Consider the following 15,282-nt stretch of genomic DNA (forward strand, 5'->3'; position numbering starts at 1 on the left):
ACTGGGCAAGTCAGATCAGGGAACCGATTTGTTTGCAAATTAATCATTTTTTCTGAGCCAGGTTAGATTTAACCACCAGCAGTTCTCTGATCCAGTATGCCACAGGACAAATAACTCTCACAAAAGAAATATATTGAAAAGGACTCTTCAGACTCTTATCTACATTGTTTTAGGAATATTGTTTGCAATGCACCCCACAAAAACTTGTATTAGTGTAACTGCAGGGACAGCAAACCACAGGTAGCAGGGAGGAAATTCTGGTCACTTATGAAGAAAATAGCCATACATGAACCCTTCACGTTGCTTCACTGGTTTCTATACCTCCTGCTTTAATCCTATGCACAAGGTACAGCTCATTTTTCCTTCATATTTTTAAGGTGGGATTCATTAATTTGCTCAAAATTCTGCAAAGAAACAAGTCTTGGATTCAGCATTTTTTTAAAAATTTGCTTGATTCTTTCCTTTAAACAAAACAGATGCTTCCCAATTTAAATGTTAATATTTTAAAACCCAGTTTTCAAATGGATGAAATATTTGTATTTGGAAGTTCATGAAAAATGGGAGCTGTGAGAGGAGATCAGAGTATTTTTCTAGGGAAAGGAAAATCAGCATGATTATTCAAAAACTGAGCAACAGCCCCTTGCTAAGGTTGCAAAACTTCATCAGCTGGGAAATAAGACTCAAAACTACAAGTAACAGGTAAGTTGGAGGTCTTGCTGTGGAAAAGTCTACAATTAATACAAAAAAATGATACGAATAGTACATCTTGGACTGCTATCAAGAGATGAGTGAATCACAGCTATAATACAGTCAGGGATTTAAGTAGCGAAATGACTATGAATTGCTGAAAAAGCTCAATGGGCCCAGATTTTACAAGTGACAGATTTGTATCATGGCCAATTACTGCATAAAGTGGCTTATTTAAATTTAGGCACATTATGAGACAGAACACCCTGTAAAGGAGAATGTCTTAAATCAGGGGGGCATCTTGAATTGAGGGAGAAGAAGGATCTTTTGTCACACAGAACTGAGGAAGAATCTCTCTATGACAGACTTTTAACAAAGTCACTGTAAAGTACATGATTCAAAGTCAAAAAATCATCTGAAAGAATTAAGGATGACCTAAGAAAGAATATCTTGAAAGATGTAGTTTGGATCAGACAGCAAACTTGAAGGGAATGATACTGGCTTAAGCAATTTAGGCTGGCACCTTCTAGTGAAAAAAATAATCAATTCATCAGTTAAAGGATCACTAAACACTGCAAAAGTGCTTTGCCCACTAAGTGGTAGCCCCAGAATAAGTCTGAAGGACATCTGTTGTTATTTAATGATGTGCAAGCAAACTAGCTCTGCAGAGACCTGGGTTTAGCATGTGCCATCACCAAGGAACCTGAAAATTACAAGAACAAGAAGACAATTGCAAGATTTGAATCAAAGCTGAAGTGAAACCTGATGCCCCTGCACTTACGAGAAACTGTAAGAAAATTCAGCAGCTATGATGGGGGGTACGTTACACATCACTGAATATACTGGGTATACTGGCAGTTGAAACATTTGGCAAGTGTTGAGGCAGTTGCTCACTCTTGCAAATGAATTTGGCAGCTGCATAAGATGACTTGAGAGTGTCTATAGGTAGTAAGGGCTGCAAAAGTTCCATTAGGTCATCATATAGTCCTCTTTACTGACATGACAGCAAGACAGTGCCAAGCCATTCGATCTGCCTGTCTTAAGAGCCTGCTGCAGCAAGAGTGGGTGAGAAAGTTTTCAACTCCGAAGGTCTCTCATAGGGACAGTTGTTTCATGCGTAATTTCCAAAACTTTAAGGAGAGGGCTGAGTATGACAAAGTTTTGGGAGCCAAAAATCACAAGACGACTTCACCTGGAAGTTACAGTACTTAAATACATCCTCACCAGACTTTTCAAAAATACTTTTAGATCATTTGTGTTTGAAATAGCTTTCTCATTTCACTTGATTGCTTTTCTCATCTTCATCAACACTTTCACCATCAACTTTGCACTTTCTTGTTCTTATCCATGCTGTACCTGAACCTCTCAGACCACTCTCTTTTCTTTTCTCCTGCACAATTATTTCTAAACATTTCTACACCTTTGTCCTGCACTGGGGTGGGGAGAACAAGGGGAACTTTTACCTTTTTTTTTTTTTTTTCCCTGCATCTATTTCTGTGATCACCATCTAGCACATTTAAACTTCTAAGAGTTCTTGCAACAGCTACAAGAATGAGAGTGGATGTATCTCCTGACAAGCACAGAAAACACAGACATTAACCATATAATTATTACCTTCACACCACTCTCTTGAAACTAGCCTGAATTATACATGGCCTAGTCTAGAGCTCTTACCAGCTAAAATTCAAAACATAAAAGCTGACTACACTTCCATCCCCAGTGCTGATGTAAGGCATTCTCTCAACATTTAGCCCACTGAAATGGGAAATACTCTGATTAGACAATTAAAATGCACTCCCCCACACACCAGATTTTAAAGAATTTATCTTGATCTCAGCATGATATTCCAAGGCCCACACATTCAGATCTGTAACCATCCTTCAAACTAAGTTTGGCTTAAAGGACTGTAAATTATAATACCAAGTGACTATACAGCACCATGAATTAACTCTTCAATTTATAAGTCCAGTCCTTAAAAAAAGCTAAGAGAACTATTCTTTACAAATTCAGTTCGTAATACGTGCTTGTATCTTCTCTGATCCTCTCTTCCAACAAGTTTTTTGACGACTAATCAGAAGCAGCTGAGAAATACAGAAAGATTTGAAAGCATGATTTTTCTCAGGGTATTTTGCTTGAATTCTTAAATCTCCATTAGCAAAATAGCCCCTAGGAAAAGAAACAGTGTAAGAGAAGCCAAGTTTCTGATATTCTCACATCTTTCATAGAGATAAAAATTTTGGAGGTGATGCTTTTAAACACTAACCTCAAAATACTTCCCCATGGACTATTCCCTGCATTTGACATAGGAGCGGCTTTTTCCATTCTTTGCTAAGCAGATATTTTGAGAACAGTGAGAACCATCTTTTTGATTTTAGGAAAGTCATATTGTGACAAAGCTTCTGTTTCAGAAGAAAACTTAAGGCCTGAAGCCAAAAGCTGGGACTGAACTCCAGTTATGGCTAGCCTGACACCAAACAATGAGCACAACCACAGAAAGATTTGGCCACTATCTTTGGAGGGATCCAAGCCAGGTCTGTAATAATACTCATGATAGCTCAAAAAACCTTCCCATTCCCTTCAATAAGGCATTTCTTGTCCCTCCGTCTCATAGCTACATTCTCTCCATCTTTCCTTAAATCCACCTTCATATCTGTTGGAGACAGGTAAGCTGACGGAGCAAAAACCAAACCAACCAACCCAGCTCCCACACCCCAAACTAGAGCTTTCCAAAGAGTGGGAGAGTGGAAAAGAAAAACATCTGAGGAATTTAGAACGACCATGTATTCCTCTTTTGCCCGTCTTCACTCCTCACACACACAGAGCCTGAAAATAAATTTTGATAATCAAGAATAAGAAAAAACTATGTCTACAACTTCCCTCAGGATAGGAAAACTGAAATAATTATTACTGCTAAACCTGAATCCTTGAAAATACTCTCTATACAGAGTATTTCCTAATTTTTAAAGTTACGGTATTAGATAATTTCATTTTCTTTATATTGCAGACTATATGCCTTATGTTCGCATATGCAACTCCCAGGAGCTAAGTTCTAATAAATGTATTGGAATAGTAAGTTCATCTCGCAGCACATCCTCCACCACCCCCTGGAAAGGGGAGTTTATTTTATATATGCAGTTTCAAAATTAGGTCTCTGTCTCTGCACAAGAAAGAGTATTTAATTTTTTTTTTCTTGTTTACAAATCTTAATTTTCAGTAACTTAACAAGTTAAACTAAAATGCATAAAAGATCTTTAAATGTAACACAACTCTCTTCAGTAGTGGATGTTTCACTACTCAAAAGTGAAGAATGCAGCAATTTATATTTTTTTCATTATAAAGTTCCACAACAGTTCCACTCAACAGGCAAGTTACTACTGCAAAACTTTCTCTCTAACCCCATCAACTTTTTGGAAAATGTCGGATATCTTACATCTAATATAGCTCTGCTTTTCTTTATTTTCTGACCATGTAATACCAGTCTGGTTTCTGGTTTTCTCCCCTCCATTATCTACTTCAGTTCAAATACACATACCAGAGCACACTTAACTAGGACAAATGAAAAGTATATTTCACTGTCAATTTACTGCTCTTTTCTCAAATGTGTGAATATCCTGGTTATATCATTTATCATTACATAAAGCCTGGTTGTTCACATAACAGCAAGATATGATCGTATTAAATTATAAAATATGTTGTACTAACTGTGGCAATATCACAGTAGAATTATGCAAGCCTGGTTTTGATTTACAGCAGCCCATTGTACTGCACTGCAGAGGGTCACAGCTTTGCGGTCACTGAACGTTATACAATTTGTTGCCTTTGGTCGCGAAGCTGGTGTAAGTTCATTCTTCCCCTTTCACTCTTGGTTGCTAATTCTACTACCACAGTGTGTTACCACTCAGCTGGTGGGCAGACCAAAATCAAGATGAGAAACCTTGGTTATGGCTGTGGACTTCCTCAATAGGCTAGGGTATCACATCAGCGCACTATACTCCTTTGCTTGCTTTCTGCCTGTGGCCACTGACTCCACGTTATCTGACTATTGCTACAACCCAACAATGGTTTCTCTCTGACAGACTTTAGAGAAATAGGGAATTCATGGCTGCTGCGTTTGGTTCTTCTGAGCACAGAAACAGAAGCCCTTGAGGGCAGTGTTCTGCTCGGTACATCGTTCTGGTCACTGCCACACAGAAGGTGATGAATCTATAGGAAGAGAAAGAGGCAAAAAAAAAAAAGAAACCCAAAAAACCCTGAAGGGTCATGAGAACAAGCAATGTCAGACTAAAGAACCTCTTACCTTTTTTTTCTTTAAAGTCTTGAGATCTTTGAACACTTTAAGATTACACTAGTAAAGTTACTTTGCTAAAATGCCGTTCCCCACTTTGCTGTCGTACCACCTCCACGCGTAACTGTACACAACGCACGACCACAGCCAAGGGGAACTCTGAGTGTGCATAACCAGCTGGGGAGATACCAGGGAAGGTTTTATGTAGCAGCAGAGTAGAAGACATCATCTCACATCCCAAGGAAGGACACCAAGCAAATGGTGTCGTCAGGAGATGCCAGAGAGCCCCAGAGCTGCAGACCAGAAAACACGAGCTACCTAGGACTAAATAATCACTCAGTGGCAAGTCTACCTGCAACACGGTGACTGCTGGGCAATGGGGTACTGGGACAACAGGTGACAATTGGTGTGTATAGCCACCGTGACCAATGGATAAATGAATACATATATAAGTAGTGTCAGATCAGAGATGTGAACAATTTATCTTCTGATACATTTACATCAACCTAGTTTTCTTAACCAGTCCCCATCTCCTGAGATGAACTGATCAAACACATACAGATGACACCTAAACAGTAAAGAAACTATCCCGAATTGAGAAATAGCTTGTCTATACATTTGTCTATTCACTCTCATAAACTATTCTGTCTATAACATTGCAGGGAGAAGAAGGTCACTTGAAATCATAAGGAGCCAGCAAAATAATTTGATACTATTTTAAAGAAGCAATTATAACAAAATTTACAAACTTGTAAGATCTGACTTGCAAACAATGCAGTAATAAGTTATTTGCACTCAGGCATCCAGGAACACCTTAGTTATACCAAGGTGTACTTGGTAATTATTAAGAGCTACGGATGTTTATGTAGTATCTTTTACCCAAAGACTGAACTACTGTTCCAACTGTTTATAAAAACATTTGAAGGTCCCACTGAACTGCAGCTATATGCAGCTGTACCACTAAAATAGACGGTATTCCTGACTGGAATATCTTTTCCAGTTCAATCTGTGAAGTGCAATAATAGAAATGAATTAAATAACAGAAATTACAATAAATACTTCTGCTTTTGCAGATATCGAAGTAGTTCTAGCAATAATATGCTTCATTATGATATGTCAGGCCTGAATGTTTTAGTTGTGTTATCTAGAACCCACAAGTAGGCAGTTAGACTGAAATCGGACAATATGACAAGTCCTGAAAGTAACATTCTTTAATCCTCTGATTAAAAATGATAGGCAATCAATTGCTACTGTAATAACAGAATGAAAAGTGAATTTTTTCTGATAATATTCAAATTAATTGGTTAAGAGGGTTTTCATTCATATCAAGTGACAAGAGTTATTAGACTAACCTGTAACAATGTTCTAGAAAGCTGAGGGAGTCAATGGACATTCCTATTATGAAATAAAGCTGACTTTAAATGAGCAAAGAGTCTAAACCCTATAGATAACATTCCAGAGAAGACAGAGAAAAATATAATCAAAACTATAAGCAAATAATAAATACAGTTAATATCATAGGCATGAAAAACATTCAACCACATCTGTCGAGAGACTCAGGGTGAACACATTGACTCTGTTATGAAATACAGTTACAACCTGTCTTCATTGTGAGCTCAAAGACAGTATTTGAGTGTGACTTCTGACAAAAGTTCCCCTTGGAAGACCCATTAACAGGTGTTAGTGATGCATGAAAGACAAAGTACTCATGAACCAAAAACCAAACAGGAGGTAAGCCGTAACAGAATAAAACTCTATATCCAGCTTTTATTTTCATCTACATGAGGTTCAAACAATGAAATCTCAGTCCAACTAGAATCTTGTGTCTAAATATGCAGGTGAAAGAGCGACTCATTTCCACGCACAATACAGTGAGCCCAAAGGAAAAAATAGAGCAACATTCTCCTAGATCAAAAATAACAGAAAGCAAGTTGTAAACTTGGATAATAAGCATAAATTAAATTTATTATGTATGTTTTAAATAAATAAAAGAATATATACTAAAAACATTAAGTTGAAGACGGCAATGTAGGTAAAAACTTAAGTTCTGGCCAATACAGCTTATTAGCAACACTGAGGAGACACTACATATAGTTCAGAGATCTGCCTGTCCATTGTTTCTTCAAATTCAAATTATTTATATTTTTTTGTTATTGCTTATAGGTCCTCAGAATGTAATGAGAACAAATAGAAACCAAGCACTTCTAAGAGCTGCAATAATATCCTTCCAAACACATGTATGATTTTGTTTTCAATTACTGTTAAATAGTTTAGGAATGCTAAAGTAAATTCCACTTTTAAAGAGTGTGCAGATAGAATTCGCTGGAGGCATGTGAGAAAAAGCACTAATGACAACGTCAAATAAATTACCTGCCCTCCACACATCCGCTGTCAGTGTCAACAAGTACTATATTCTGAATACAAAACAAAGGTACCAAATAAATTCCCATGCTCTTTGCCTCTTAAAACCAAGCAAACTCTGATTCATAAAGCAGTAGTAAAGTTCATTTTCCTACAAAGATAGTATTTATGGGAAAATACCATTTTCCAATATTCGCAACTCATAATCACAATTAGTAAAGTGCCTGTTGAACAGTACATTCAATATCTTAGAGTTAAAACTGTCTTAAAATTACAACACATAGGTATGTTTCACTCAACAACAGTTACTACAGTCTTATTAAAACGTCTTTAGAAATAATCTAATCTCATAGAATTCCAGAGTCCTTTACACTTGTATTAGTGTAACTTTAGGAAAAAGCATATTTTGAGAAGAAGCCTAGAAAAGCAAGTATTTTTTAAGCCAGATACTCTGTAATTTTTAGATTGATGCTATCAAATCAAATCCTTACTTGTCCAGGAAATGGACCCAATGTGTCAGATAACAAGTCTTTCTGAAAGAACGTGCAGCATTTTCAGGGCTGGGTTTCAGAAAGATTAGCTCTATGAACAGTGCAGTTGTCCAATGGTCCACAGGTGTTTCACAAGAATTTCAATGGAAACTGGGGTATTTATTTACACATTCCACTACTGCACCGGAAACCCAAACACAGCAGCTTTGAGCATGATATAAAGCTAACAAACAGTTTATTATCTGCATTAAATGATATGGAGACAATAAGCCAAAATAATGCATACACACAGACCTTTTTAATCTTTAAATTATTTTAATGCCCCTTTAACAGCGAAGTTTTCTTTGGCAGCAGAGACTGGCAGTCAGATATAATTCCATTACAATATTAGTAATAATAAAAAACACAAACTGACTGGCTTTCACAATTGGTTTCCATTACTTCTGAATTTCATATCAAAACCAGCTTTGACAAAAAAATTTCATTTCACACTACAAAGGAGGTTATGGTTTTCACAATCTACATAATTACTACATTATCTGTAATGAATAGCAGGCAAAAGTGATGTAAAGGGCAGAAGTTGTCTTGGAAAATCTAAGTTATTAAGAAATTACTTAGGAATTGATGGCATCTCAATGCAGGATTGTTTCCACAGTACAGTGCTTGCACCACCAGCAAACCTGATGACCGTAACAAACATTGACTATTTATACCACATTTCACTGTAGCTTTACAAAGACTTGCAGGGTTAGCCCCCTTCTACAGACATAGAAAGGCTTTGGCACAAAACGGCTTGTTCAGTCACTCAGGTAGCACCACAAAATCCACAGAAACAGCTCACCCCATCTCACTCTACATCATTTTGGTTATTTTTCTAAAGCCATCACAGAGAACCTACACCAGCTGCACCCAGAATACACGATACTGAAAAAGCATTTAGTATCTTTTCCACTTCACAACACTTCTGTTGTGCTGCTGATTTCTCAGATTATTTTGGAAATAAATCCTCGAGTTATCTTTCAAGTGCACTACCAGACAGAAACAGCAGACACAAACTTTTGCAGATGTACCTACAGAGAAGCAGGACCACTTAAACAACTTGTCCCATACACACTGAAAATTTTCTTCAGGCATGAACTTCGTCAGAAGAACTGGAAGTTACAGCCTGCAGCAGATAAACACAAAAGCCATAAGACCAAAAGGACTTCAGACATGCAAGGAGGCTGAATTTTCCCACCTTAGCTCTGCCACACAGAGTGCATATATGATGGGTCACATAATGCAATAATGGCAGCATCCTCTCAGGGCTATCACAGGGAACTGATCAACCCCCATTTTCTGGGCGTAAAACCCAACAAGAAGAAGAGTCAATGGGAAGAAGTCTCCAGAGCACCTTACAGAATGAAGGGGGCTGCTGCTGACTGGGGCCTGGAAATCATAAGATGCTAGAAGGGGCATCTGGAGATTGCACAAGGCTTATAATGAATTTTTGAAGGGAAAAAAAAAACAAAGACAAGGAAAACAGACAGACTAAAGGTCATTCAGGGAGGAACAAGCACATAAAAATAATGGGAAAAAAGCGACCACCTTCAAACAGATGACTGGTTAGTGTGCTCGTCCAGCAACACACTGATCCCTATTGCCACAGTCTGTCCCATCGTCTTATTAAACTACATTTCTAAATATTTTGCTGAGTAAAGACGTGCTATTCTGCGTGCTTGTGTATGCAAGTGTACAAGCCAGCAGCTGGAGCTGGACCACACACAGGTCATGGGGCGCAGCTATGTGATGTGCCAGCAAGCGGAGAGGCCAGAGCCCACGCACGTTGCCTGGATACATGTGTCAGTGTGTGATCCCCACAGACACCGGGCAGGAGTAGCTGGCAAGTAGGGTAAGAGGCTTGGGAGCCACATATTGGAGCAGCCATGAGTCTGGGTCAGATATTGGAGAGACCAGCAGGTCTGAGAGCTGGCTACTGGAGGGACCAGGAAGTCCGAGTGAGTGATTGGAGAGACCAGGACCATCTAGGGGTTGTCTGCTGGTGTTTGTACATATGCATCTCTTGTGCACAAGGCAGCTGGGACACCAGTGGATCCAGGAGCCCACCACTAAGTAGACAGAGTGTCTAAGGCAAATGACTGGAGCACAGGTCAGAGTACCAGCAGCTGGACTGGGAGCTGTGGGGCCTCTGTGATTCATATGCCCACGTGCCTGCAGCTGGGGTGTCCAACAAACCAAGGAGCCGGTTACTGAACAGAGTGCGTAAGGTCAGTTACTGGAGGGATCTGTATTTGCTCTGCGTGTGTATCTATATATAGATATATTCATTTATTTTCCACAGACAGGCTTTCACCCTAATCAGCCAGAGAGGGGAACTGCTTGTGTTCCCCTGAATGCCGTGTTCTCTGTGTTGCCTATGTTACCAGTCATGTGTATATGTATATATGTATTGTACATATGTGTGCCTATTGGGCATATATGCTCAGCCTTACTACTGGCTGGAGCTTGGGACATGAAGCTATGGCAGGTTTGCTTCTATCAGGCTTCCAGATTTAGCAGCTTTTATCACAAAATTAAATATAACTTTGTTAAAGCCTTCTAAATTATAATTCCAACCATTATGGAATCAAGGTGATAAGCGGTCATGAAATGCTCTTTGAAAACTCTATTAATTACACAAAGTATTATCAATTAACTCCACTCATTACACAAAGTACTATCAATTAAACGAATCCAAAGACAAAGATCATTATCATTGTAATTATGAGGAAACAACAGTGAGTTAACTCTAAGACACATGTTGAAATGCCAGAGCTGGCTCCAAGAGGAGTGATTTTCATCCAGCAGAGCTGGTAACCCAGTTCAGGCGCAACACTTGCAAGATGCACTTGGCTCCTGAGGTTGTACACCTGTGTTCACACAACGCAGAATGTTCCTTTATTTGTGATCGAGTCACATGAAGAGCAAGAAATTAAGACACTCAAACCCACAGAGTCGTTCTGGCCCATCAAAGTGCATTTACTACAGTTCAGATACCTCAGTACCTTTGCAGTGTTTACTACCAAGCTTTTTGAAGTAATATTCATTACCAGGGTACTAAGTATCAGGGTACTGGGGTGTCCAAGCAGCCCAGGCTTGAACCTTGAGTGCCCACTGGAGACACTGAAGAAAACAGCTCAAATCTTGCACTGAAGAAACCCTCACGAATTCTGAAAAACGTGAATGCACTCAGAACAGTTACCATTCTCTGCATGAGACCAACAAGGTCTCCAAATTACAACACACTTCCACTGTTTAGGGTATCCTGACTCTCATCTTGATATTACTCTGGATTAGAGTGAGTTGACTGTAGTACTCCTCTGAAAGACATACACCTGAATAGCAGCACTACCAACTGGCTTCTAAATCATCAACATCTTTTCCTTTTCTATTTAAAACAATCATTTAATGTTTTTGTCTTTCACTCTCTACCCAATAGAACACCAAATAATGCCACCAGTGCATGACCCTTGTATTAGTATTTCATAGAAGTTTAGTAAGTAGCGTATTGTTCATATGCTTTAAGATTCTCTTATGATACATGGCAGTAAATAAAAAAGAGCGTCTTACCAGCTTTGAGTGTATTTAGTGTTTTCATTTCCACCTTGCTACACTTATTAACGCTGAAACATGCTTTCATAGTCTTCACTTTTCCAGTTGACTCCACAGACTTTGTAAAATTTTCATTTTGATTCTGGCCATATATTTTAGAAAGTAATGAAGCGCTTCCCTCTTTCTCATCTACCTGCAAAAGAGAAACAAGTTCACAATAGCATTTTCTTCATGAAATTGGGAAATGGAGAAAAGAGCAATGAGAAAGGATCTTCATAGATACTAATCCTTATTATCAAACTATCTACATAAATAGATACATCACTACACAAATATACGCATCCCAGTGTTCACAACAAAAAGCACATGCACATGATACCAAACACCACTCGTGCAAGTAGTTTATGAATTGAATTTAATAGAAGTCTTCTGTAGATAAAAATCAATAACTATTGTGATGCCTTCTTGGTTGATATTAAAGGTTTCAGAGAAAGTTCCTTGCAGCGAAACTGCAACTCAATGTACTGACATTTCATTACTAAGTGTCTTGTTTTCTTAACTGTTTTTGCCAAAGCATTTCAAACACTTGAATCCAACAAAGACGCGATCCATACCTCAGCTACACTGAGAATTGTATTTGGGCTCAATACTGATTACTTTTATTTATTTGAAAAATATTTTTCTGCATCTAGTTCACAGAGTGAGAGAAACCTACCTGAGAAACAAGATCAAATGTAGCAAGAGCAAAGGTATCAAAATCTATTCTGAACAGACTGATTATTTAAGCAGAGATTGTTTGTGGTGAGCTCAGATGCTATCTTTTAGTAACAATATTGTACAAACGAGTATACTTTTTAGTGCACCGTTCCGTTTACCTCCTTTAATTTCATTCCTTGGTCCATGTCCTTAGTTTCATTCTTGAGACAAATTGTGGTACTTTTTCCTGGTGGTATAAACCTTGGTTTTTTAGCTACATTTCCCAGTGCTTGACTTGGAGCTGCTGATCGCCTCATATTTGGTTGTGCTGCTCTGGAGAGTGGAGAGGAAGGAAGGAAGGAAGCAGATAAAAACAACTGTAGTCAGAATAGGCTTTAAATAGAAAAATATATCCACAGATAGCAACATAAGCACTATTTAAAAACAAAATAAAAGATAATCTAAAAGATTTTCAAATACTAATCTTAATTCACAAGCATAATACAACTTGAGAAAAAGTAGTATCATTGCAATGCATTAAGTACTAAGAAAGGTCAACTACAGCAAATTCTGCAGTTGAACTCTTCCTTGTCCATTTGAAAAGCCAATAATGCAGTTCTCAATAGCAAGAAATGCCCTGGAGATGTGCAATGTAGGGCTACTTAACAAACTTACACCAGTTTATAAAGACAACTGGAAACAGAACTAACTATTCTAAACACTTAAAACGTAATTTTGAAGAGCCCGTTATTAGTGCACAACAAATGTTAAAGGTATGTTTCATATCTGGGAGCAGTATTTTGCATTAAACAGTCAATTATACATTCAGATTCATTATAACAGTATTAGAATTCAGCAGAAAATTATCTCAAAATCACAGCAGAGATTATCACTGCATGTTATGTCCACTTGAACAGTGTAAGGAACATATTAAAGGTTTCCCCTCAAAATATAAGACCTAAACAACCTCAGGACAAAACCAAGCATACACCAATGTTAATATGACAAAGCATTCTTGCAGCCACTAGAATAAGTTATAGTGCAAATACTTCAAAGTAGTAGAAACAAGAAAATTCCAGAAGAATAATCCAGCAGCTAGAATGAAGACGACAAGCATGGTACAGCAATTTATGGAACATATTTTGGTTTAATTCTCCATTCCTACATGGACTGTTTATTTTAATTCATCCTCCCAACTATTAGGTAAAAATAAACCATAATACAGACTGCAGACACAAACTTCTCTATCATCTTGAAAGCAGGTATTTGCATCCTGTTGCAACAGCCAGTGTGTTTCTGCACTTTTTTGGCGCTACTCTGCACTCCAGTGGCTTACTAGGGCACAACAACCTTTCGTTCCAAGATGCGCACAGTAGTAAGGGAGTGCTGTCTGAATACTTTGTAAACATGCAGACACTCTCCCTCATTCCTGAACAGATAGCATATATATGATGCTGTTACTAGACGTAAAAATGGCAAAATGGCCTGAACTGTTATTACTTCCACCGTGGCTGTTATTAAAAATACAAGGAAAGAAGTCTCCAGTTCACATAAGTTAGACCTACTTGACATCCGGCTGAGCACGTGAACTTCAGCTAAACCTGTGCAATAAGAGGGTTGCTTGGTTATTACAACAGGCGTACCTGTAGTGTAAACAACTAACAGTCACTGTGAAAGATGCAAAGGTGTCAAGAACCTTCCAGAGGAGCAGTCAGCAAGTGCCTGCGCTGACCACAGCCAGCTTCGGGTACCATGTGAATCTGAACAAGTTCTCTACCCAATCCTATAGGGCGTGGTGACTCTTAGGAAGACAGCCCAGGTCCCCCCACAACTCTGCATGAGAACCCTGCACAGCACAGCTGAACTGCTACACCAACCCTGCCCACTTCACTCGCAGGGCTTGTCACGTCTCCTGTGGAACAGGGGAGTCGGGCAATTCATAAATCGCACATATCTGTGATGAAAGTGTTTTGGTTTCCAAACCCGTTTGGACTTTGCACCTTCACTTGATCTTAAACCACAAAAACAGACTCATTAAGAGATTCACAAGATAGTAAGAAATTTAAAGATATGACCCTTGGTAACTCAGTAACTTCACTCTCATTAAACTGAAGAACGTGAAAGAATATTACCAGTATTACCTACTTGCACAAACCATTAGGGGTTTGTGTTTTTTAAAATGTATTATTGCTTCCAGCAATACATCTCTCTCTCTGTATCTCCAAAATACAAGTTTTTATGAAATATAATAAAAATACAAAAGATAATAAACAAAAGGGTTATGTTTTGCATCTTCACAGTAGTATACAAGGAAAAAAAAGACTGTTGTGGATGTACAACAAGGGATGCACACTAGATCTTTTAGATGGAATCAGAGTAGGTGTAGCAGGGGCAAGGAATAGCTCCACATTACAACTAAACGACTTGACAAGCAGATGGTGCCCTCGGACAGGCACCACCCTGCTGGATCCCGCTGTGCCCGCGGCGAGGCTGCAGAACAGCTGGAGGCAACGACAAAACCACCGCTCCTGCCTTTAATCAGCAACCCGGCTTCACCAAATTAAGCGCACCATGAAACCCCGGCCTAAAACATCTCCTGAACGCACCCGGCTTCGGAAGCATTGAATTCGGTTGCGTTTTTTCTCCTTAAAAGCATCTTAACAGCTGCACGAGAATGAAACACAAAGGCTGTTTCAAAGCGCCACGCGTTCAGCTCAGCTCGGCGAGCACGGAGCCCTGCTAAAGGCGGTTTCGTCTCCCATCCTGGCACGAACCCAACCGGCTGCTCTCCGGAACGCACGAAGAGACGGTCCCGGCGCGGGTGACGAGGTTAAATGGGGTTTGTGGGCAGTTACAAAGACGCGACGGTTAACTTTCACTTAGCTAAACTGCAGAATGCGAGTGCGTCGCCTTGCATATCAATATTAGTGGGGAAAAAAATAACTCCAAATGAGCAGCAAGCGTAAGGATGTGGAGCCGGTACAACCAGCGGCGCTGTTCAAACGGCCCGGCCCGCCCGCCTCAGCCGCCCGTACCTCGCTCAGCCCGGCCCCGCCGCGCGGGCACTCAATTGTCCCGCCGCGCGCCCCGCGCAGCCCGCGCATGCGCCCCGCGCCGAGGGCCGCGCTTCCCGCCGAGCACGCGTGCGCACGCCCGGCCCGCCCGCCGGGG

At 39.5% G+C, this 15,282-nt stretch overlaps 1 protein-coding gene across 1 annotated transcript in view; it reads right to left on the reverse strand.

Annotated features, from left to right (window-relative positions):
* Nucleotides 1-15,220, reverse strand: part of RAD54B (RAD54 homolog B) — a 63,253-nt gene extending 48,033 nt beyond the window's left edge. Inside the window, exons 1-3 of the mRNA XM_065628644.1 lie at nt 15,147-15,220; nt 12,291-12,444; nt 11,434-11,608 (exon numbers count right to left, since the gene is read on the reverse strand). Of these exons, the coding sequence (XP_065484716.1) occupies nt 11,434-11,608; nt 12,291-12,428 (313 nt within the window). The 5' untranslated portion in view covers nt 12,429-12,444; nt 15,147-15,220. The remainder of the gene's footprint in view (nt 1-11,433; nt 11,609-12,290; nt 12,445-15,146) is intronic.
* Nucleotides 15,221-15,282: the final 62 nt, after the last annotated feature.

Source organism: Caloenas nicobarica, chromosome 2 (assembly GCF_036013445.1).
Source record: "Caloenas nicobarica isolate bCalNic1 chromosome 2, bCalNic1.hap1, whole genome shotgun sequence".
In the NCBI taxonomy this organism is placed as follows: domain Eukaryota; kingdom Metazoa; phylum Chordata; class Aves; order Columbiformes; family Columbidae; genus Caloenas; species Caloenas nicobarica.